The sequence below is a fragment of the Sebastes fasciatus genome, chromosome 17 (genome assembly GCF_043250625.1).
Source record: "Sebastes fasciatus isolate fSebFas1 chromosome 17, fSebFas1.pri, whole genome shotgun sequence".
Classification (NCBI taxonomy): domain Eukaryota; kingdom Metazoa; phylum Chordata; class Actinopteri; order Perciformes; family Sebastidae; genus Sebastes; species Sebastes fasciatus.
The window spans coordinates 7,894,838-7,916,314 of record NC_133811.1 but is presented as its reverse complement, the minus strand read 5'-3'; the positions used below and the strand labels follow the sequence as shown (position 1 = coordinate 7,916,314).

At 38.8% G+C, this 21,477-nt stretch overlaps 1 protein-coding gene across 1 annotated transcript in view; it reads right to left on the bottom strand.

Moving 5' to 3' along the window:
• Positions 1–245: 245 nt before the first annotated feature.
• Positions 246–21,477, bottom strand: part of col9a1c (collagen, type IX, alpha 1c) — a 34,065-nt gene continuing 12,833 nt past the window's right edge. Inside the window, exons 9-40 of the mRNA XM_074613934.1 lie at positions 19,870–19,887; positions 19,269–19,358; positions 19,097–19,132; positions 17,258–17,329; positions 17,122–17,166; positions 16,477–16,512; positions 16,344–16,367; positions 16,178–16,231; positions 15,940–16,011; positions 14,743–14,781; positions 14,519–14,575; positions 13,287–13,340; positions 12,973–13,026; positions 12,829–12,882; positions 11,702–11,755; positions 11,548–11,601; positions 11,403–11,456; positions 11,270–11,323; positions 10,898–10,951; positions 8,983–9,027; positions 8,779–8,832; positions 8,640–8,693; positions 8,414–8,467; positions 7,418–7,489; positions 7,277–7,312; positions 7,119–7,163; positions 6,980–7,012; positions 6,100–6,246; positions 4,507–4,561; positions 4,191–4,385; positions 3,616–3,702; positions 246–1,590 (exon numbers count right to left, since the gene is read on the bottom strand). Coding sequence (XP_074470035.1) covers positions 1,391–1,590; positions 3,616–3,702; positions 4,191–4,385; positions 4,507–4,561; positions 6,100–6,246; positions 6,980–7,012; positions 7,119–7,163; positions 7,277–7,312; positions 7,418–7,489; positions 8,414–8,467; positions 8,640–8,693; positions 8,779–8,832; positions 8,983–9,027; positions 10,898–10,951; positions 11,270–11,323; positions 11,403–11,456; positions 11,548–11,601; positions 11,702–11,755; positions 12,829–12,882; positions 12,973–13,026; positions 13,287–13,340; positions 14,519–14,575; positions 14,743–14,781; positions 15,940–16,011; positions 16,178–16,231; positions 16,344–16,367; positions 16,477–16,512; positions 17,122–17,166; positions 17,258–17,329; positions 19,097–19,132; positions 19,269–19,358; positions 19,870–19,887 — 2,052 coding nt within the window. The 3' untranslated portion in view covers positions 246–1,390. The remainder of the gene's footprint in view (positions 1,591–3,615; positions 3,703–4,190; positions 4,386–4,506; positions 4,562–6,099; positions 6,247–6,979; positions 7,013–7,118; positions 7,164–7,276; positions 7,313–7,417; positions 7,490–8,413; positions 8,468–8,639; positions 8,694–8,778; positions 8,833–8,982; positions 9,028–10,897; positions 10,952–11,269; positions 11,324–11,402; positions 11,457–11,547; positions 11,602–11,701; positions 11,756–12,828; positions 12,883–12,972; positions 13,027–13,286; positions 13,341–14,518; positions 14,576–14,742; positions 14,782–15,939; positions 16,012–16,177; positions 16,232–16,343; positions 16,368–16,476; positions 16,513–17,121; positions 17,167–17,257; positions 17,330–19,096; positions 19,133–19,268; positions 19,359–19,869; positions 19,888–21,477) is intronic.

Below are 21,477 nucleotides of genomic sequence, written 5' to 3'. Positions count from 1 at the left end.
ACAACAGTGAGATGCCCTCCTAAATCCAGATTATATCCATAATCCTTTTACTGTAGAGGGGCTGTGGAATTCAATTCATTCATTCATTAACCACTTAGCCATGTGCATACCAATCTACTTAATTCTCTGTATTGTGCTGTGTAATAATGTGACTCATTGTCACTTGCATATCTTTGAATTTTAATACTAATAGCCGCAGCTGCTCTAAAATAGATTTTATGCTCCATTAAATGGAAAACTTAATACAATAACGTGCAACACTTCCAAAACATATCACTTTATTACATTGTTTGTGAAAGAACAAATTAATGGGACAAAATCAGGCAAAACAAATGTATGATCCGAATCTGCACTTGTAGTGACAAATTTAGATGTCAGTTTTTGTAGTTTTGTTTTGGAAGTATAGCCTCTAAAAGAGAAGAAGCAATGTTTTTAGGGAGCTTATTCAAGGAGGGAAAAAGTACATGCATAAGAGGAAATGAGAGAGATGTACCTTTATACAGCCGATTAGACTGTTGTCAGGCTATTAAATAGGAGTTATCAGTCGCTATAAGCCCCATAGATGTGGGTCTATTCACATGATAGATCACCGAAAGAAGTTATAAAAGAACGCAACAGCGACCTCTAGCGAGCACAAAACACAACGCTTTCACCCAGGAGACTAGAGTTCGCATCCCCTGTGAAACCCACAATGTGTAGTTGTCTTTGCGTTCGTAGCTATTTTAACACAAAACACAATGTTTTTTCCTAAACTTAACTAAGTGTTTTTTTTTTGCCTAAACCTAAAGAAGTTGTAAATTTGTTGCATAAACCTAGAGAAGTGAAGTTGTAGTTACGTTGCCTAAACCTAAAGAAGCCTTTTTGTTTCTGTTTAAAATTAGACGTTTCATTCAGTTTTACAACGTGTTGCTTTTAAGTTTCACTTTCACAACGTAGTAGGCGTAGTAGGCCCTTAATGACCCACATCTATGGTGTTTATAGCGACTGATAATGTCTATTTAATGGCCTGATAACAGTTTAATCGGGTGCAGCATAATACTTTACAACCTGGAAGATAAGGGGTCAGCAGTTGTAACTGCACAGATTTATCAGGGACAACTCTTGGGCATGTGTGCCTGTCGTCGGATGGAAGAAGTTGCTTTGGCATCAGTAGCAGCTATCTTTGAACATTAGGTAAGCTCTTAGTAAAATCACATAAGAGTTAAAATGTCTATACAGTATTCTACAATTGTGCCTTGTCTCCGTTTCCCTTAGCGACTCTTAGATCCATGGTTCAGGTGGAGACACTTGAGGACTCCAAAAGATCACCACTCCCGGACTTCTGAGAAACCCTGAAACGTGGTCACTGCAGCATGAGATCTTGAGAGTGTCAATGAGCTGTGATGTTTCATTAGTTTTTGTAGCTGGCAGACTTCTTCCCGCTGACCATGTAGAAAGGTGGAAGTCTACCTATACATGTCGATGGATCACAAAGCCCGGGTGACCCTGAAGGTCCCCTTGGACCAGCTGCTCCTGGGACACCAGGACTTCCGTTCTCACCACGGGGTCCATCTCTGCCATCCTGGCCAATACCAGCAGCGCCTGGTGCACCTGAGGATAGAAAATATGTTAAAATTAAATTTATGACTTTTTTTTATAAATTTTTCTGACATGCTATACTATGATGTTTTTTGACATACTATACTATGACTTTATTCTCACTTTCTTCATCATACTATACTATGACTTTTTTGGACATATGATACTATAACTTTTTCATATTTTTTTGGACATACTACACTATGACTTTTTGGACATACTGTAGTATGACTTTTTTTATAAATTTTTTCGACATACTACGCTATGACTTTTTTATCACTTTTATCAACATGCTATACTATGACTTTTTCTGACATACTATACTATTATTTTTTCGACATGCTATACTATGACTTTTTCATCACTTTTTTATCACTTTTGTCGATATGTTATACTATGATGTTTTTCAACATACTATACTATGACTTTTTTGGACATACGATACTATGACTTTTTTTTATCTCTTTTTTGGACATACTACACTATGACTTTTTCATCTTTTTTTGGACATACTACACTATGACTTTTTTCAACATACTATACTATGACTTTTTCATCTCTTTTTTCGACATACTACACTATGACTTTTATAAATGTTTTCGACATGTTATACTATGACTTTATTCTCACTTTTTTCATCATACTATACTATGACTTTTTTGGACATACTATACGATGACTTTTTATCACTTTTTTTCGACATGCTATACGATGACTTTTTTTTATCACTTTTATTGACATGCTATACTATGACTTTTTCATCTCTTTTTTCGACATACTACACTATGACTTTTTTCGACGAATTACTTTTTTATAAATTTTTTCAACATACTATACTATGACTTTGTTCGACATACTACAATATGACTTTTTCATCTTTTTTTGGACATACTACACCATGACTTTTTTCGACATGCTATACTATTACTTTTTTATCACTTTTATCAACATGCTATACTGTGACTTCTTCATCTCTTTTTTCGACATACTACACTATGACTTTTTTCAAGATACTATAGTATGACCTTTTATCAATTTTTTCAACATACTATACTATGACTTTTTTCGACATTTTTAAGTCATAAAAATAAAAAAGTCATAGTATGTTGAAAAAAGTGATAAAAAAAAGTAATACTTTAGTATGTCGAACATAGTCATAGTATAGTATGTCAAAGAAAGTGATCAAAAAGCCATAGTATAGCGTGTCGAAAAAAATTATAAAGTCATAGTAGTGTGTCGAAAAAGTCTAAAAAAAAGTCATACTATAGCATGTCGAAAAAAGTAATAAAAAGTCATACTATAGTATGCCAAAAAAGTGATCAAAAAGCCATTGTATAGCACGTCGGAAAAAGTGATGAAAAAGTCATAGTATGCATTTAGAAAAAAGTGATAAAAATCATAGTATAGTATGTCGAAGAAAGTGATAAAAAACTCATAGCATTATATGTCGAAAAAAGTCACAGTATAGTTTGTCGAAACTTGCTTGTCTCTTGCATGCATATTAGGACACCAACACATGCACACGTGTGCACAGATGATGCAATACACAATCCTGCCAATGGTTTCATGCTATTCCACTGATCTCTGGGGGGCTGTAATATGCCAAGAAACTTAGTAATGCATGCAATAATAACAAAGGCAGAGAAGAAGACAAGCAGACATCCATGCAGGATTTGAAAGGTTTAAAAAAATAACTTTGCAAGGAAATGCATTCAGCATGTTTGTTGGACCTCAATGATACACCAAGGTTTTTGGTGAGTAACACTCAATGTTAATAGAAATTTCTGCCTAGCAAAGTCGGTCCTAAAAAGTCAGTCACAAACACTGCTAGGGAAACTCCTATCCAGAGGCTTGAAGCCTTGATGCGGTTTCCACAAATATGTCCAAAAACAGTGTCTTCCTCTCTTGAAAATGGAAAATCCACACATAGCAGAAATATCATACCTTATATTTCCTTACACAAACAGTGAGGAAAATTTTAATTTCAGTTCCAGTTGTTAATAATGAGGAACATTTTCAGCAAGAATGTAGCCTTACCTGGTGCACCTGGTGCGCCTGTGCTTCCTTTGATTCCTACGCCGTCCTCTCCCTTATCTCCCTTATCTCCCTTTTCCCCGGCATCACCTGCAGAACAGAAGAGCACGTAGAGGACACAAATTAATGCTGAGATGAAATGGAGAGGCATACTGTTTTCACAGTTATGGGGATATAATTAAGAGACCTAATGACTCCGCTCTGATTCAGCCTTGTTTAGTGAATCATTGATTGTATAATGATATGCATGGGTGAATTCCTTCCATCTGCAGAGTGCTCTGCAGAACTTCTTCCAGTGTGCTGTGGCAGTGTGAAGACAAAGTCGTACTGCCTTGTTTTCTCTAAAGGCATCACTTAATTTCTTGCCACTACATCCTACTGTATGAGTTCTGGATGTTCTCCAGGAAAATAAAGCTATCACAGCAGGACAGCTTATCTATCACACGTGCAGTATTTGCAAACCACTTTAATGCTGTGTAAAAGATTGCTGAGGGCTACAGCTTTGGTTATCTTCAGACTGGCTTTGTTGGGAGTTCGGTATTGAGTAGTGTAGAATTAATTTAAAAAGGCTCACTGACCTTTCTTGCCTGGTCCACCAGGAAGTCCAAAGAAGCCTGGATGTCCTTTGGCACCTGACAACCCCCGAGGCCCTGCTTCTCCTGCCGCTCCAGCTGGTCCAGGGGCGCCGGGAGGACCTGCTGGTCCGGCAGTACCAGGCGAACCGATGGCTGCTGGCTTCTTCAGAAACTCTTTCATAAACTCTGCTAATTGTTCTACAAGGACAAGGAAGCAATTAGCTTAAAACAGTAAGTAGCCATGATTAGTTTGATCATGGGTTAAATATAAGTGAAGATATGGATGTGATGAGGTCAACATAAAGTGTACAAACTGCACCTTCAACAACGGCTGAGCACATTTCTCGAAGCTTATCGTCATTCACTTTTGGACCCTGTGAATGAATGAATGAATAAACATTAACACTGCAAAGAGACTGCTGGTTATTGCAAGCAAGACCATAGATTTGTACAATTTCAGTCATCAGGCATCTACTCTGCATTAGCAGAAGACAAACTGAATCTTGGTAGCTTAAAAACAGGAGATGAAAAGAGTCTGTAAAGGTGTCAGAATGCACTGTCTACAGCCATGTGAGGCTGCACAGGAATGCTTTGAGCTAAATGCTAACACACCACAATGACAATGCGAACATGCAGAGGGAAAGATTACAGTGAAGTGACTGTAATGTGGGCAGGGTTTAGCTACAAGAGTGATTTAAATCAAGTCCTTCAGATGTGATTGAATAATTAAAAAGTGGTTGTGGCTTAGCGAGTACAGCATGATACGGAGCCGTAGATCTCAGCTCACACACTTTGTTAGATCAGGAGGAGGAGGGGGGGGTCAGGGTGGCATGAATAAATTACTCGACTCTGTAACACTTTCTATGAAGACCACATCTACTGTATAGTGCATTATGACTAGTTATAAACCAGAGGTTGACTGATGGGGCTTATTAGGGCTGGGAAATATGACGATATATATCCTCAAAACAATATAAAAAATGTCTATTGTAAATATTTTTCTATATCGTTTCTATCACGATATAGGCTAGGCCTATATTTATTTATTTTTCTCTATAATTTCACTTAAGACTGTTATGTTAACTTTGCACTCAAGTTCTTAAAATGAGAAAATACTCAGTACTTTTCATTTGTCAAGTATTTAATTCACTCAGGAGTATACAAAAATTGGCTTTGCCATTTGGTTATTTCGTTTAGACTGTTATTGAATTACCAGAAAACATGCTATATCATGATCATTATCGAAATATGAAATGACCTATATAGTGCTAGAAGATTTTGGCCATATCTCCCAGCCCAAGAGCTTATAATACATTATAACTAACTATACTCACCTATACACACACCTCAACAATCAACTGTAGTAAGGACTCATAGTATGCTATAATAGTCCATGCAGTATCATAAGCATGATATTAGCCCATCCATAAAGAATTATGAATGCATTATACTACTCTACTCTTACTATGATTGCTCTGCCAGCAACCCACACTAGCAGTTAAAGGTTAAGTGTGGTTTTATTTGAAGGGCGGTGATTATTTGAATTCAAGACAAGTCATCAAAAACATATACCTGTATATACAGGAAGAGGAAAGAGAGGGATTTTGTCATTAACATTTTTTTAAATGAGTTCTGACACATATTTAGTATATACCAAGACAAATGAACAAGTAACACAGGGACCCAATCTTACAATCTTTGAACTTGAAAATGCATTTTTCATTTCACTGTGTCTTTAAGTATGTATAATGTTTACCATGTCCATCATCTTAGATTAGCCTGTTAGCATGCTAACATTGGCTAAGCACAGCTGAGGCTGATGGGAATGTCATTAGCTTTGCAGGTATTTGCTTATAAACCAAAGTGATGTGTGTACATACAGTACTGTAAGGCTGGCAATGGTAACACTTACAGGTAGACCTCTGGGGCCTGTTGCTCCAGGAACGCCTGGCTCTCCCTCCAGCCCTCGGGATCCCATTGGACCAGACAAACCCGCGTGGCCCGACTGACCTGGTCTGCCCTCGTCTCCTGTAGCTCCTCGTAGGCCCTTCTCGCCACGCTTGAAGGAAAAAATAAATCATTACCATCCCATTCTAACCATGTCCATTTTTTTTTAAACTGCTACTTCTTAATTCTTTGCTTCTTTTATGTGTGTGGGGGTTTCATCAAGATAGTTCAACTAGTTGTCAGGGGGGGTCAGCACCCTGCCTTTGCCTGCCGCCCGGCTCAGATTGCACCCGACCCCAATGCCTATCCCTTGTGAGTGGTGGGTCCACAGGACGGCGGCTCCATGTTGATTTTTCAGGCTGTGCCCAGCCAGGCCTCATGTGCCAAGGCCCGGCCACCTGACCCTCGCCAGCGAGCTCCCCCTTCCAGATTGAAATGCAACAACTCTTTTCTGGCCGATTCACATAGGGTCTGTGCTGAGCCGGAAGGCAAAGCTCTCGATTCACCGGTCCGGTAAGTAGGTACTGTATGTTCCAACCCTCACCTATGGTCATCAGCTTTGGATAGTGACCGAAAGAATGAGATAGCATATACAAGCTGCCAAAATGAACTTAACCTGCTAAGCCTGCTGCCCCCCACGACCCAGCCCCGGATAAGAGGAGGATAATGGATGGATAGATGGAGTTCAACTAGTTTATATCATTTGTTCACATCCAATGCAAGCCACCAGTAATAGCAGGTGGTGAAATTATCCATTTCTATGTCAAAATAACCTTAGGCAACAGTTTGGAAACAGTAGTGTTATGTAGTGTGAGAGCTGCAGTACAGAATGTAGTTTTTAATACCTCTCCTTTGACTCCAGTAACACCAGGAGGGCCCTGAAAACACACAAAGATGAGTTGACTTCTTTCAAATCCACTCACAGACACGTTGTTGCATTTTCAACAGACATGAGGTATCAAAACAAAACTCAGCTCCACATACCTGGTCTCCCTTGACCCCAGGATCTCCTCCTACACCTGTGTCCCCCTGTGTACAATAATAACGTGGTGAGTATGTTACTGTTGGACCGGTGAAATGGCTGTGAAAGTGTTCTTCACAGACACATTTGAAACAAAAACAGAGATTATAGTAGTTCTTACCAGACTTCCTTTTGGTCCCATTGGTCCCATATCCCCCTAGACAACACATGGAACAATTACTTTAATGTACTTCACGACAGCTGAAGATACTCGTCATTATAGATGTGGAGAGCAACATTAGTGAAATGAGATTTCTCTAACCTGATCACCTTTGTGTCCAGTATGACCCTTCAGTCCTTTGGCACCAGTGACACCTTTATCTCCTTTGTCCCCCTGGAAATATCACACACCGGATAATAATGCATTAACGCAAATTTGTTTTAACGCCACTAATTTCTTTAACCCATTAATGTAACTTGCGATATTTGGTTGCAGCGGGTTCAGTTTTAAAGAGTGAAGATACTGGCATCATATGAAACTAAAAAAACCTAAGGAATCCATTGGTACCAACATGTCATACTAGCTTGTTGCAAAGGAGGATAAGTAACGCTCCAAACTTATGCTAAATTTTGGTGAGGAAAAACATGGCCATCCTGAAAGGCGTCCTTTGACCTCTGACCTTGAGATATGTGAATGAAAATGGGTTCTATGGGTACCCACGAGTCTCCCCTTTACAGACATGCCCACGCAGTTTGGGGCAAGTCATAGTCAAGTCAGCACACTGACACACTGACAACTGTTGTTGACTGTTGGGCAGCAGTTTGCCATGTCATTATTTGAGCATATTTTTTATGCTAAATGCAGTACCTGTGAGGATTTCTGGACAATATTAATTTCATGGTTTTGTGTTAATTGATTTCCAATAATAAATATATACATACATTTGCAATAAGCAGCATATTTGCACACTCCCTTGTTGATAAGAGTATTAAATACTTGACAAATCTCATTTTAAGGTACATTTTGAACAGATAAGAAAAGTGTGATAAGTTTACGATTAATCGCGATTACCTATGGAAAATCATGCGATTAATTGCGATCAAATACTCTAATCAATTGACAGCAGTATTTTACATACATGTCTTCTATACATCTTTACATTTGATATTTTTTCCAATATAGGTTCTCTCTTCATCATGATCATGAACTGCTTTGTAAAGCATTTGGCTATTACATGTGCTCTGCAAATAAGGTTTCTTATGATTTAATTATCCATGTTATCAGTATATGAAACCTTATATATCAATAATGTCTCACCTGGATGCCTGCAGGACCTGCAACCCCCACTGGCCCTTGTTTTCCTGTTTCACCCTGGAAATTGATTACAGAGTTAACACAACTATAGTTTACATATCAACTTAATAATATTGATGCATATGAAACCTCTATAAAAGGTGTAACTAAAATCCATTCAACACCAAAATCAACAGAATTGAAACCTTAAAATGACTTACAAACAACAGAAAAGTAAATGTAAACTCACGGTTGATCCTTTATCTCCTTGTTTCCCATCTTCTCCATCTTTTCCAGACTCACCCTACATGAAAACAGATGGATGATGGGTTTGAAAATATGACTTACAGCACATGCATCAAACTAACAGATGAATATACTGATCTCACAGTCTTTCCAGGAAGTCCAACTGGCCCCGTGGGTCCCTCATCACCAGTGTCACCCTAAACCCACAACAAGGATTATGTTACTCTTCAAATTTCTATCAGCTCAGTCTGCTTGAGTGAGTTCTGATGAAGTGTAACAGTGCTGCAATAACATTTCGGATGCACTAAGTAGACATGCCTCATTAAATAGGAGATGACTCCAATTACCTTTGCACCAGAGGGTCCAACTACGCCCTGCTTCCCTGGCAGCCCCTAGGAGCAATGACACATCATATGAAAAGAAACAGACAATGTGTTATTGAAGAATGTATACTGTATTAACCCTCATCCTATAAACATATTTAACATCCTACTGTAAGAAATGACCATCACAGCAACATGTTAACTCATTTCTTCTCAAAACATTATTAGTAATGTCATTAATGTCATCTGAAGATAAAAACGGATTATCATTATTATTTATATTATTTTAGGAGAGTTAGTTAATTTGCATTTTGTGTAAAAAGAAAATAAATGACTTTATGACATTTTTATGACATTTTTAATGACTTTAATGATACTATACTATGACTTTCTTTTACATTTTAATGACATACTATACTATGAATTTTTTGACATTTTAACAAAAATAAGGTCAGTCGGGTAGCATCAAAATGTATAACATTTCTCAAATACTTTTAAACAATACAATAGGTCTACAGCCATACTAGTGGCTCTGAGTGCTTTCCCGCCATATCAGAGTTATCGTAATTTCCGACTTAAAATAAATAACATTCGCCTCAACTTTTAAATCGTAATGTTAATAAAAGCTCCATTTTGTCCGACTTGGCCTTTACTAATAACCAACTCTATAGCCTACTTTAATCATACAACAGTCTTGATAACGTGAACGCTAGCAAGTCGTTAACATGGGAATCTTTCCCATCTCTACCACCCATCCAGTATAACGTGAACGCGACATTATGCAGTGCAATGCTTTGAGCCAACCGCTCACAGCATGCTAACATGCTGATGTTAAGCAGGTGCAATGTTTACCATGGTCACCATCTTAGTTTAGTGTAGAGATATTTCACAAAAGAGCCACTAAAGTCAACCTGCTGGTGGCACCACCAGAGGAAAAGTCAGGAGATCATTATAGTGATCATTATAGCACAAATGTCTGTATAAAACTCCATGGAAATTCCTTTGATAATTGTTGAGATATTTCAGTCTGGACTAAAGGAGGGGACCAACTAACAGACCAAACATTGCCACCCCTACAGCCATGCCACCAGCATGGTTAAAAAGGTAGAACACAAACCTCTGCCATGACTTTTAAAGATCATGGCAACAAAAAGAGACAAATCTGTATTCATAGTACTCACACATACACATAACACCTCCTTTTAAATGTCATTAATGGGGCCTCACGGTAACAACGCATGGTGGCTTGCAAATTATTTACTATGTAAAAGTCCCCAGTGTGCAGTTTGTGCAAGCCTTCGCAATTCATCTAAAAAATCTCTCTCCAGGAAATAAAAGAGGAGAGTGCACAGCTTCTTTAAGGAGATAATGATGCTATTGTGCTGTTTGTAGAGTTAGTTTTACTATTAAAGCCATATCTGTAGCCTCTCACCTCACACACTCACAGGCAAAGCTCTCTTTGCATTAGATTGTCCTTCTCGCTGGTTGTTTGACTTTAATGTTGTATTGATCTGACCTGCTCTGTGGCTTCAGAGAGGAGCTGTCCTACATTAGTTTCCCTTGCGTCGATCATAATTACCAATATGGATGGCAAATGGTAAATGGACTCGCATTTATTTAGCGCTTTTCTAGTCTTCCGTCAGCATTCACCCATTCCCACACAAACATTCATACATTGATTGCAGAGGCTTCCATCCAAGGTGCCAACTTTGCCCATCAGGATCTAATCGAAATACTCATTCACACACCGATGGTTAAGCCTTCGGGAGCAATTTGGGATTAAGTGTCTTGATCAAGGACACATCGACATGTGACCGGAGCAGCCAGGGATTGAACAGCCGCCCACATATAGTATAACTGACAATAATTGTTAAGTGTATGAACTGTTTTTGATATAGGCCTATAGAAACACAATGAATGAAAATGAAGTTGGACTTACTGGAATTCCCACAATCCCCCTGACACCACCAACTCCAGCAATACCAGGCGCTCCCTGTTGAGTACAAGTTTATGCATACAAATATAACAATGAATAGAATTAGATCATTATATATTAGTCCATTTACAGTACATACAGTATTATGGCTTGTGGGCCACTGCTGATATAATGGAGAGCATGCCTGACAGAAAAGACTAGAAACATCTGGCATTCAAACATTAAGCTGCATTTAAGTGCATTGAAGTGCATTACACATTAAAAAGTGAAAAGATATTGGGGGGGGGGAAACTCAATATGTGTATATTTTTGTTAAAAAAAAAGTAATGATATTAAATATTGGAACAAAAAGCTGTTGAAAAAGAGATATGTCACCTTGGCTCCATCAACTCCAGGAATTCCATCCAAGCCATCTTTACCAGGCTCTCCCTGTAAGGACACACCACACAGTTATAACCCAGCTACACTCTGAACAGTGCTTAAGAATGAATGAGTTCAGTGTACTTACAGCGTCTCCTTTTCCCCCTACAGGACCTTGCTCTCCTTGAGCTCCCACAGCTCCCTAATCAAAGTCAAAGTTTTTTTTTTAACCAAAACAGTCTCTCAGATAATGTTTTTGCAATATAGTCCAGAAGTTCAATTGTAGAACTCACCTCTTCGCCCTTGGGACCCTCCACACCCTGACGTCCACGGACTCCCTCCACACCCTGAGAGAAGAGATCAGAGATACATGCGAGTTAGTTTTCAATTACATCCCATCCTAGTGCTCTTGGAGTAAATGCCAAAGAATAGAGGACGACTGCTTACAGGACCGCCCGGTGGGCCAGTAGGTCCTGGGACGCCATTGAAACCAGGAGAACCCTGTGAACAGAGAGGCGGAAACACATGTTTATATCATTATCACATGGCAGTAAATTACCGACGCTTTGTCACGCCCATCAGCGTGCTATACCAACGCACAAGGCACCCTTTAGCGCTTGTATGAAACGCACCGGACTTTCAATTAACTACAATGTAAACCCATCCGCGGCAATATTAAACGCTCAGAGAAAGTGCTCTAGGAGTGTGGTAATATGGTATTAAGAGTGAAAAAGAGACACAGTGGGAGGGAGGGGTGGTGGATGGGGCCAACAAGCACAAACAAACAAGACTTTCATCCAGGAGACCGCTGTTCGTGTCCTGTGCGTTTAATTTCACTTTAACGTTACAATCAGCTGTTCGTTCATGTCCCGTGTTCACAGCGTTAGGTCTCATTTTCACTTTACAAATGTAGTAATTTTAAGCCCAACCATGTTGTTTTGTTCTAAACCTAACTATAGCGGTTTTGTTACCTGAACCTAAGCAGGTGTTTTTGTTTAATTTACAACGTTAAAGTTGCTAAATTCGATATCCAGAGCATTGATATAGTAGCAAACAACAATTTGCTATATAAAGATATAGAGGAGTAATGTCTACCTGAGCAGAGAATGAAGTCACTCTCCCTATTTGTGTGTTGTAATGCAAGCTTCTTTGTGCTTTGTTGACATAGCCAGGCCGGCCGCGCATGCTTGTAGTGCATGTTCGTGCATGTGAGCCACTGCTAGCTCATCGCCGCCGCTCTGCACTGCTCTCATGCTGATAACGCCGTCCCAACCGACGTCGTGGATAGGTAGCACCCACCCTCCGGTTCCTCCTCAGGTGAACACTGTTATCTCTGTCAGCACTTTCACCGTTGTTTGCACTGTTTAGCAAGTTAGCACCATAAGTTGCGGCTCGCTGTCGCCATGTTGCGAGCCGGTGAGAGACAATAGAAATTTTTCCCATCCCATATTTAGCACCTTTAAGCATGTGTTTACTGTGACCAAAAAGTGATGCGAAGGGGTTGACAAAGCGTCATTATGTTAGTATTTGTTATAAAAATGCCTAAAATGTGATGAAACTTTGGTTTAACTTACTCTGTCTCCCTTTTCTCCCAGGGTTCCAGGGAATCCAATGGGCCCTCTTTGCCCCTAAAATGACAAAAGAGCATTTTTAAATATATACACAGTCACATACAGTCCTGTATCAACACGCTGTGACTGAGGAATACGTTTCCTCACATCATCTCCCATGCGACCTGGTGGCCCCTGAGCACCATGCTCTCCAGCATCTCCCTGTGGAAAACAACTAATTAATTACATTGCAGGAACAGAGATAATCATGTTATGCTCTTTATAGGTTGCAATCAAATCATGTTCGTGCAGGTTCTCAATCTCTTTCCATACATATGACCTGTTACAGGAAATGGGAATTCACACAGTAGTCTGTTGGTGTGTAGAGGAACCTTGTTTTGTTAAGTGTAAAAGGTAAAGGAGGGATATTAAGAAGGAACCTCATTGACTAGATAGTTTTCTGTTTTCACTCTCTCACATACCTTCTCTCCAGGTTCTCCATCTTTTCCATTCTCACCGGACAATCCTGCGTGTCCCTGAAGGCAACAATAAATCGTGTAAACAATTGTGTGCAACTTCATCAACAAATGTATTAGATTTGATGATCTTACTGTCACAGCTTAAGATTCCTGTATATTAACTTTGATTTAACGGTCTAATTGTATCCCAGAGTTTCTCCTTCTACTGAAATGGATGTATACATTATTAAAATACATTTTCCAAAGCAATTATTGGTGCATTTCCTAATGTTTTCCATTCTTCTGCTATTATACAGCCATACTTCTGTGGGGCTGTACTTAGACACAACTCTGTTTTAAATTAAATGCAAGTCAGCATGCTCAACATGTTTGCAATGACGATGTTAACGTGATATTTAAACAATTCATCATCTTATTTTAGCGAGTTAGCATGCTAACTAGGGCTGTCCTCGACCAAAGAAATTTTTCATACGATTTTGTCGACTAATCGTATGAAATACGATAATTTAATCGACAGATCTGTGAAACTGAGTTTCTCCACTCCACAGATGTGCTCATAAGTTTCTTGGAAATAAGTCATTCGGCATGAAAAAAAGCATAAAAACGACTAATCGAATAATGAAATCTTAGTCCACTAAACCAAAGTTACAGGCTAGTTGACTCAACGTCTAAGAGAGGGCAGCCCTAATGCTAACATTTGCTGATTATCACTAAACATAAAGATGAGGCTGATGGGAATGACTTTAGTTTTGCAGGTATTTGGTCATGAGCTAAAGTATTGGACAAAGTGAGATTTTGACCCGACGATGTGTTCGATGAAAAGTTAAGGCATCACTACATTTATCACAATTCATCTTCTAGGAACCATGAAGATTTCATGACAATCCATCCAATAGTTGTTGAGATATTTCAGTCTAGGAAAATCTAATTTTTATTTAAATATTTTGTCAAAGTTTGCATCATGCAATAAAATACAGTGCTAATGGGTTATTCAGAAAGTACTTTGTGTCGGACAATAAACAGCATCTATTTAAACTTACGAAACTACTAAATAATCTTTTTCATTATGTCTAAGTTTGTTGTCTGTGTTTTTGCAGTTAGCTTATGAATTTAATGCTGTAAGTCATCTGACCGTTGTGAGGCAACAGTTCCCAACACAAAACTAAATAAACTAAATCTAAATTGTTATGTAATCCAAACAAATATTGTTTTTTATTGACATTGACATTCCTCACCTTCATCCCTGGTAGCCCAGGCATCCCCTGTCGGCCAGCAGGGCAGGCAGCAGGACACTACGAATGATAGATGGGACAGACTAAACAGACACTCAACAAAACATGGCTGCTGCAGAGCCTCTTAACTCCAACGACTCCATTTGATCAGAAATTCACCGACACCGATCCAATTTGCCATGCATCCAGGAAACATTTGGCAGTGTGAAAAACAGTAAAACACTCACAGGTTCCCCGCTTCCCTCATTGGTGGCACCAGGCGGTCCCTAAAACACAGCACAGTGACAGCTTTCCCAAAATTCCCAGAGAGGTAATGTGTAAAGAGACTGCAGCATGCAATTACACCATACACTCGTGATTTCACGTGGAAATCTGAGCTCAAAAAGAAATGTATGAGTGTCCAAGTAGTGATGAGAAATTAGTATGGGGTTACACCTGTTCTACTAGGTGGTCAATATGTGGCTGATATTGAGCTTTTATTAAAGGTCCCACATTGTAAAAGTAAGATTTTCACGTCTTTTATATTATAAAGCAGGTTTAAGTGCTCTATAAATACTATGAAAGTATCGAAGCGCTCAATATACGGAGAAATACACACAGCCCGTATTCAGATATTGTGCGTTTGAAACAAGCCGTCAGGATTTCTGTCTATTTGTGATGTCACAAATATACAATATTTAGACCATTACATGGTTTTTAACAAAAAACATTCTAAATGTGTCCCACTTAATTCCTGGTTGCAGTGTTAATGACATCAGCTGACAGGAAATAAGCATGGACCCAAACTGTTGCCAGGCAACACAATTCTGTTGCAATTCTGTTGCAATTCCGTTGAAATGCACTAAAATGGAGCGTTTCAGACAGAGGGTAAATACAGGTATATTCAAGCAGACAGTATGAGGAAAATAAAGATTTTTTTTAACATTACAGCATGTAAACATGTTTTAGTAGAAACACAAAATACAAGTATGAACCTGAAAATGAGCATAATATGGGACCTTTAAAAGGCATGCAGATACTGATCATTCAGTTTTGTCTGTATTATTTTAGATTGGACCAGACCTATGTGGTCTAGGTCTATGAGGAGCCTCTGATGACACTGAAATAATTTAGCATTCCAATGTCATAATGTCAATAATGCCTGTTTAAGAGGCTTTTAAATTTAAGTAATACATGTCTAGTTGCAATATACTTGTAATTTTTGGCATGAAGTGTCCGATTCAAACACAGTGACCAGGTATTATATCGTAATCGTAAATAACAGTTTCTGCATATATGTTCTCAAATATTGAAGATCTAAAATTAAATAAATTAGAACAAACAAAAAATATAAAATACACATTGTAATATGTGTGTTGTATGAAATGTATAAAAATTATAGATTAGTAGAAGTCAATAAAACATGGGTTAGTTCTGGTCCTTACCACAGGCCCTGGTGGACCAGGAAGGCCAGGAGGCCCTGCGATGCCGGCTAACCCTCTGGCTCCAGGTTGACCCTGCAAGTACAGGAAAAATGTTCATAATATTTTACATCAGACAGTTATAAGCAAGCATTTGATATGCGAAAATATCTGTTGCATAACACTGTACAAATCTTAAATTTGTCACTATGTTTACAAATATTGTTACACACTGGTCCTTTGAAATATGTGTTTATCTGACCTCAGGTCCAATGTTTCCTTCGTCTCCTGGGATTCCTGGTTTCCCTGGTGGTCCCTGGTGGTCAGAGACAGACACACAGCAGTTAATACAGCAGCACATTAGTAGTACATGTATGAGCATGTCAACAATGTTTCAGAATAAAACAGAAGACGCAGCGAACACATACAGCGGGTCCTTCACTTGCTGGTCCCTGTGAATCAAGAGACAGGAGATGCAGATTAGTATTGGTAGCTTCTTCATGGTCGCATACTGTGTCATTTCCATGCATGTTACTTTTATAAGAGATTTTTCCAACTTACAGGAGGACCTGCGGGTCCAGGAAAGCCAGGAAGTCCCTGCAGACAAGAGGTAAACATTACTACAGTATATTACTATATGACATACTATACTATGACTTTTTATGATATGCCTCCGCGTTGGCGACAGCAGCCCAATCATTCTTGTGAACGTGGTATCTCAGGAACACCTTGAGAGAATTTCTTAACATTTGGTAGAAATATCCAAGGTCAAGGATGACACAATTTGATTTTGATGGTTAAAAGATCAAAGGTCAAGGTTACTGTGACCTAATGTCCCTCCTATTCTTGTGATATCTCAGGAACGCCTTGAGTGAATTTCTTCAAATTTGGCCCCAAACGTTCACTTGGACTCAAAGATCAACTGGTGGTCAAAGGTCAGAGGTCACAGTGACCTCACAAAACACGTTTTTGACCATAACTCAAGAATTCATATGCTAATTATGACAATTTCACACAAATGTCTAACAGGACAAAATGATGAAGTGATGACATTTTGGACAGACATGGTTGTAAACTGCAACTTTTATGCCATTTATGACTTTTTTTATGACATTCATGACTTTTTCATGGCTATGTTTGTAAAAAAAAAAAAAAATACAATTCTTACAACTGAATGATTTCAGAGTGATATAAATAGATACTCACTCTCTCCCCTACAGATCCTCTGGGACCCATTGGACCAGAAGAGCCCTGCAGAAAATAAACGCACAATCACACACAGACAGTACTGGTAGATATTAGAAAAGAGTGTGTGTCAGTGGATGAGGTGATGTTTTCTTACACCAACTCCTTGAAGGCCGGGCAGGCCTCTCTGTCCGGGAAGACCGATCTCCCCCAGCTCCCCTTTGCTGCCCTAGGAAACAGACACAACAGGAATAAAACAGCTTTATCTTCTTCCTGCATCTCTCTGCACCGTTGCTACGATACGCAGAAGGCAGTGACAGTCAACATTTAATCAATGAGAGGTGGGCCGCTCTCGTTGTTTCTTAGATCAACGACAACCCAAGCTTGTGTAGATAACAAAGTGGGTTGGACGGGAAAAGAGCAACGATGAATGGCGGAGGAACCGGTGAACATGTTGCCTTCACTTAATGTTCAGGTTCAATCAGTAACAAATGTTAAAACATTTCAGGTCTGTTATGTATCAGTGCAAATGCAATTTGTGGCGTTATTTGTGTTATCCAAGAAGAACGACTTAAACGGTGTAAAATTCATTATCCAGTTCACTGCATTGATCGCCGGGTTCCCTCACCAGACTGCCAATTTCTTTCATTTCTAGGGGTTTGCCTACGACATAAATAGGGAGTGGGATGTCTGGACTAAGAAATGATACACTAGAAGTAAACACTTTCTTGTGGCTACAAAGTACTGAAGCTTGCCTTTTTAGCAAGTAAGAAAGTACCCGTTAGCAAACATCCTCTAAATAAGCAGCCTACTCTGAGAATTTACGTAGCTTTTTTGTCAAGACAGTGATATATGAAAGAAGAAATCCAGAAACTTTCACTTTTCACTTTTTATAGTACTTTTACTTGAGTATATTTTCTTTAATGTAACGGTACTTTTAATTGAGTACAATATTTTAGTACGCTCTCCACATCTGTAAATTTCTCTCCTCTCTCTGACTGCTGATCCTTTGTGTCCATGCGTGTCATGCGCTGCCAATAGATGTACAAAGCCCAGTGGGAAGAGAGACAAGAGACATAATTCAGCCAATGTGTTGCATTAATCTGGCAAGCTAACATTCAGTAATGGTAAAGTAAAGCAAATAATATGGCTTCGATTATGGAGTGGAATTGCATCTGAGACTGAAAAGGGAGTACGTTTTTACACATCTTAATCGTTTTGGTGTGAGAAGGTTGTAACCTAACCTAAAAAATGAGACCTTCCGTGACTTTCTGGGTTTCCTCCATCAGCCTGTAGATTGCTTTTAATGTGAAGAATGCGGGCCTGTTTTTTTTTTACGGGCAAATCCAATGGATGTGACATCATGCGCCCTAGCTTCGCTTAAAGTGCTAACAGTGTGCAACTAACCGCAAACGCCAACAAATGAACAGACCCCACCACAACTCAGAATCCAGAACACACACTCTACGGAAGCAAAAAAAAAAGAAAGTTAAATCTAGTGAAGCTCGTCTCGCAAAATAGGAATGTGTCTGACGTCGGGGGGGGGAAAAAGGATCAACATCGGCCGGTCCTTTGATTTGGAGGGTGCTTCGTTCGGTTTTGGGTATCAAAACGGACCATAAGCTGGAAAAATTCCTATTGGACGGGTAACATTACTGCCAAGCATGTGAAATATACAGTGATATTGCGGTTTTAGCTGTCTATCACGTTCAGTCTCGTGTGTGTCGCCTCACTGTTTTGACCGATGCTCGTTGTACGTCCACGTAATCTTTGGAATTTCAAAGTAAAATTTTCTGGGTTGGCCTACAAAAAAATGCCATCTCTAGAATATTAAAAAAAAAAAAATTTAATAAATCAGTTTTGAAATTCTGTGAATGCTTGAACACATAGGTAAAGTGAATCTTTTCTCTGAGGTGTCGCACAAAAAGATTGAGATTGGATCCACAGCCTGCAAAGTATTTTTTTGTCAGTACACCATTTAGCATTTCATACTTACAGGATTGCCTGGACTGCCAGTAGAACCTGGAAGACCCTGGAGAGACAAATGAAACAACATTGTTAAAGAAAGCAGAGATATAAAGAGACTATTTGCTCTGTGTTAATAGAAATGATTCAGACAATAAAAGGACTTAAGGGATTACTAGAAAAAAGAAAGAGGAAACACTTACATCTCTTCCATCTCTGCCGTTTTCTCCCGCGGAGCCGCGAGGGCCCTCTGGGCCAGGGACTCCTGGGGGGCCTTGGACTGATTTGTCAGGCTGAGAGTGGAGACAACCAGTCAGAAAACCACAGTGAAATGACTGAATAAAAACTATGGATATAGCTTTTATTAAATGATTAAAACAAATTAGGAAACTCACACCTTCAGGGATTGGACTCATCAAATAATTTATCCCGAATGGTGAAATATATTACATTATACCAAATACTATTTGATGTATTATGCTTTTAAAGCAATAAAACAGAACAGAAAATTCAACAAATACTTGGACTAAGGAGGGCAATTTAATTTGGTACTTCAATGTTAATGTAACAATCTTAAAGTACATGTGTTTATTCACAGCCAGCAGGCGTGTTTCTAATTGGGATATCCCAGGTATAATTCTATTATATCTCTATGCCCTAAAACAGCAAACAAGCAAAACCACCACCATACAGTAAATTAGGTTTAGAACGAAGCAATGAGGCAATTAGGTGACCGAAGCACTGAAGTAGATTATTGGCTTCAAATCACAAAGCAAAAAGAAAGTAGAGTAGATAAATAAATACCTCAGCATTGGCAAACATCTGAAGAAGCAAGAGAAATCAGATAAAGGGAGAGTTAGTGAAAGTAGTCACACCACCCTCACCAAAAGTGTCAGCAGAAGCCTTGATCATGATCATAGTAGTGAGTATATCATGCTGTCATTTGAATATACAGCCCATAGTACACTAACACTCCTCATATACAGAACCACCTCACAGCAGCAATGTTAGCCTGAAATCTAATAGAGCGCACCAGGCCAGGAAACATCTCTGTTTATAGTGGGAAGGGAAATTTGCATCTTGATATGAGTGATTGAATAATAACACTCCAGCTAATTCTAATTCATTGCACTGCAGACTTTCTACAGATTGAGATGTGAGACAGCGAGTGAGTGGCATTTTCCATTATAGACTACAAGTATTTCTCTCAGGCAGAAATCTCATTAATTGTGCTAAAGCCGCACTGAAATGAAAGATAATATTTTGTCATGGATAGGATAACATTGTCCTAACTTTCCTGAAAAACAGAATATACTGGTTACCTCATGCTGCATTTGTAGTAATAATAATAATAATAATAATAATGAGAGAATTAATAAAATAATTAATTAAAAAAATAGTTTTTAGTAGCGATTTAAAGGAAATCAGCAAGGTTGCAAGGCAAATTTCAACAGGAAGAGTTTTGGGCCCTGACAGTAAAAAGAACAGTCTCCTGAAGTTTAGATCGGGCTATACTGTTAGTAAAGTTTTGATGTACGATCTGAGATTATGTGCAGGTACAGTAGATGGGGAATGAAAGTTCACAGATGTATGCTGGGGCTAGACCATGTAGTGCTTTCAAAGTAATACGTAAAACCTTAAAATCAATCCTGAAGTTAACTGGAAGCCGATGCAGGGAGGCTAAAATGGGGGTTATGTGATCTCTTTTGTTTGATCCAGTTAACAGTTAACAGCAGCATTTCGTGTAACTTGAAAGCGTGAGCGTGCTTTATTGTTTAGGCAGGTAAAGAATGAATTACAATAGTCAATTCTTGAGAAAAATAAACGCATGAATAACATTCTCCAAGTCAGAGAATGTTAGAAATGATCTAATTTCTGAAACCATTCCATGTTCATAAAAACAGAACTGAACTACCTTCTCGACATGATGATCAAAGGTTAAATTGGAATCAAAGATGACTCCTATATTTCTAGCATTAGGCTTAACAGAAATCGCTAGGTTAGCAAATGTGACTAGTGCCCCATATAATATTATTTCAGATTTTTCTTCATTGATCTAGAGACAGTTATTTGACATCCAGCATTTGATATCCTTTAGACAGGTTTTTAAAGAAGTCGGTCCATTGGGTTTGGTTTTATAAATAGAGTTGTGTGTCATCGGCATAGCAATGGAAAGAGATCTTATGATTGTGTATTAATTTGCCCAGGGTTGTGCAAAGTCTTTGCGACTTCAAAATGTTTCAACTGAGCAAAAACATTTGAGCTATGCAGGGGCTTGTAAACGTATGAAAACGAGAGTAAAGTGGAAAGAGACTGGAGGGAAATATTATAAATTCATAAGTACAGATCAGTTAGAGGCTCCAATCATTTCTAGTTAACTAGCTAACGTCTACAGTTGGTGTATTGGCTGTT